Source organism: Microtus ochrogaster, chromosome 4 (genome assembly GCF_000317375.1).
Source record: "Microtus ochrogaster isolate Prairie Vole_2 chromosome 4, MicOch1.0, whole genome shotgun sequence".
NCBI lineage: Eukaryota > Metazoa > Chordata > Mammalia > Rodentia > Cricetidae > Microtus > Microtus ochrogaster.
The window spans coordinates 15,778,574-15,781,611 of record NC_022011.1 but is presented as its reverse complement, the minus strand read 5'-3'; the positions used below and the strand labels follow the sequence as shown (position 1 = coordinate 15,781,611).

At 42.2% G+C, this 3,038-nt stretch overlaps 1 protein-coding gene across 2 annotated transcripts in view; it reads right to left on the bottom strand.

Annotated features, from left to right (window-relative positions):
* Nucleotides 1-3,038, bottom strand: part of LOC102000849 (liver carboxylesterase 1) — a 27,488-nt gene that overhangs the window by 10,799 nt on the left and 13,651 nt on the right. For both annotated transcript variants that reach the window (XM_013354263.1, XM_005345629.3), the window contains exons 9-10: nucleotides 2,111-2,251; nucleotides 401-481 (exon numbers count right to left, since the gene is read on the bottom strand). In XM_013354263.1, coding sequence (XP_013209717.1) covers nucleotides 401-481; nucleotides 2,111-2,251 — 222 coding nt within the window. The remainder of the gene's footprint in view (nucleotides 1-400; nucleotides 482-2,110; nucleotides 2,252-3,038) is intronic.

The window sequence follows — 3,038 nt, the reverse complement described above, 5'->3', positions numbered from 1 at the left end:
ATCGTGTCTCTCTGAGAGGAGAGCTGTGGAGTCTGACCTCACTTCCTCTTCCGCCCAGCATTCTGCTCCGTTCACTCCTCCCCCTACGTTCTAACCTATCAGGGCAAGCAGCTTCTTTATTTAATTAACCAATGACCTTCCTCCATCATTCACCTTATTTGGTTTACTATCTTTAATTTTTTTTTTGGGGGGGGGGGAACTTGCCTGCAGTCACCAGCGGGGAGAGGTTGAGCTGCAACTCACAAATGTGAGTTTCTTCACTTTAACATGGGAAAAGCAACAAGCTGGAACTGAACCCCGCACCTAGGCCTTTCCAGACACTGAATAAGTGTGCGTTTCAGGGAAAATATACAGACTTCTTTGTTTCTCAGCCAGCTTCCATGATTCCCTCAACACTTACCAGAATGGAGTAAGCCTGCCACAGGAGGAAAGCAGCTGTCTTCTGATCCAGTTTGTCTTCAGAGAGTGGAAAGCCCTGAAACTGTTAAAGAAATGTTTATGAACAGTCATGAATTATGGGGAAATGACAAGAATCAAAACAGCCAAACAGTCAAATCAATACAGAAGGAAACTTCTCTCCTGAGTCTTAATTGGTATTAGAGTTCATGTTTGAATAAGTAACCAATGAAACAAATGAAATGAAAAGGTGTGTGTTGTTGTGTGTGCATGTGTGCATAGGTGTATGTGGCTGTGTGTATATACTGTGTACAATATAATATGTATCATATACAGTATGCATATAAACATGAATGCATATTATATAACATTTTGTTTGTATTTATATTAAATATATTATATATCCACATATTGTATATATGATATATGTTCTATGTGTATTTATTATATAATGTCTATATTAATATAGAATATCTTCTTTGTAAGGAACATATTTTATATCTGTCTGTTTATAAATACTTCAATATGTGTCTGTGTGTGTGTTTGCCCACAGTTCAAGTGACTGAAGAAGCCAAAGCCAGCCCTGTGACTGTACACTTTTTATTATCCCTGAAGCTCTTCTCCAGAGCAGTTATAGCACCAGTGGTGTGTCCATACCTTGTTCAAACATCTGCGATCAGAGACTAGACTCTATTCTAGCAGCTAACAGCTGTGCCCTATCATGACACCAGCTCAGGACAGTCAGTGGAAGTTACTCTATGTTTCAGCCTGCACTTGGTGATAGGCAGATTCACCCCTGAGCCCTCTCTTGGAGAGTTAAAACTCTTGTGGCTACCAGTCCTTTCTCTGTTCTGCAAGCTAATAATTTCTTCCAGAGTTACTTTCTTGAGAGTTGAGAAAAAATTTTGCTTGACATTTGACAAGTTTTGGAAAAGTAAACATCTGGGGGAGATGATACTCAATTTCTTTTATGGCTACTGTGGAGGACAGGAACTCACTGTGGTGAGAGTTTTACTTCAACTTCCAGTCCTGAGGAGAGAGCATGAACCGAACTCAATAGTCTTGTGCCAGACTCAATGCTCATGTCACTCCTTGAGCTCCCAACCTTGAAACCTCTCTAGATATCAGAGTCAGGGACCTGCTCAGGCCACACCTTCTCTTTTTCATATTTCAGTCATTCTACCAAAAGTAAGCTGAAAGTACCCAGTTGGATTTCTTTGAGTCTGACCTTTTCTTTGACATATTAAAGAGTCGATCCTGCTTGGACTTCGGAACTAACTCAATGACTGCTCCCTGACTCTAGGCGATTGAGGCCCTTCGGAGCCCCTGTGGAGATCTCCCAGGGTCTGAGAGTTCAACTCTAAGGTGGAAGCTGTTGAGCCCCAGCCTGACCCCTGCCCACCAGTGTCTTCTCCTTCAAAGATGTCCTCTGTTGCTCTATCAGCATGGGTATTATTTCTGGCCCTTCCAGCTTATGAATTTCAGGACTTGTCAAGGAAAGGTAGTGTTTGGGGAGAGGGGTTTCCAGGACTAAGGTTCCCATAAGATAGCTGGGCTTTCTGGGTGATACTGCCATGGAAATACCCACTCATTGCAATGGGGACATATGTTCTGGTTTCAAAGAACACTGAAGTAAGAAAGAAGGCATTTGAGCAGCAGGGGGTTCATGGCTGCGATTGTGAGCACACCTGTATAAGAGGCCATTTGTTCTCACCATTGGAATGAGCCAGCCAAACTCGTGCTTGGTGATGCCCACCATGTAGGGGACAGTGTTGAAACTCTTCTCGGCCAGGATCTCTTCTGGTGACTTTGGCAGCAATACTCCATCAATCACGGTGGGCAGAAAGGGATAGCTCTGGGAAAATGGAAATATAGTGTCTGTGACTGTCCTTCCTAGGCCTGAGTGAGATATGTATACCACACTTGCCAAGGCTTGGGGAACATTCTGGAAGATGTGGCAGGAAGTGTGTAATATTGGAAGACAGAGTGAAGGCTTGTGAAACCACCTTCTCTAGACAGCACTTTCTATTAATAATCTATAACCTGCACTGGACCAGTACAAGGTAGGCCCTATCAACAATAAGTCAAGGAAGAAGGGTCCTGTTCTTTAGCTCTGCATTATTGAATATTAATCGACTCTAGTGATGAGGAGCCAGTGTCTTGTATGCAACCTGCTGAACCCACGATCACACAGACAGCCCTGGATAATCTAACTGGGTGACAAAATGAAGCAAATACTTATGAATGTAAGAGAGAGGTTTGTGAGAACAAAGTGAGCTGGTAGGTTTTAGAGTTGTTGGAGGTAAAAGTGGTTAGTATGTATTGCACGCATGTACAGAATTCAAAATTGTTTAAAAGCAAATTTAATTCATATTTATTAATTATTTTGTTTGAAAACACCATAATTAAACAATATTTTGTATGCTAGTTTAAGAAAATTTTAACTGCCCCACCATAGCATCTTATCTCTGCATACCCCCACAAGCCTGGATATGGCTTGAGGAAACCACGCTTAGTACTGTAGTTCTAGTCAGCTACCCATGGCTGGGTCATAGCAGTAAACCTAGTCAACTACCCATGGCTGTTGAGGTCACAGATATAAATCTAGTCAACTACCCATGGCTGTAGAGGTCATAGCAGTA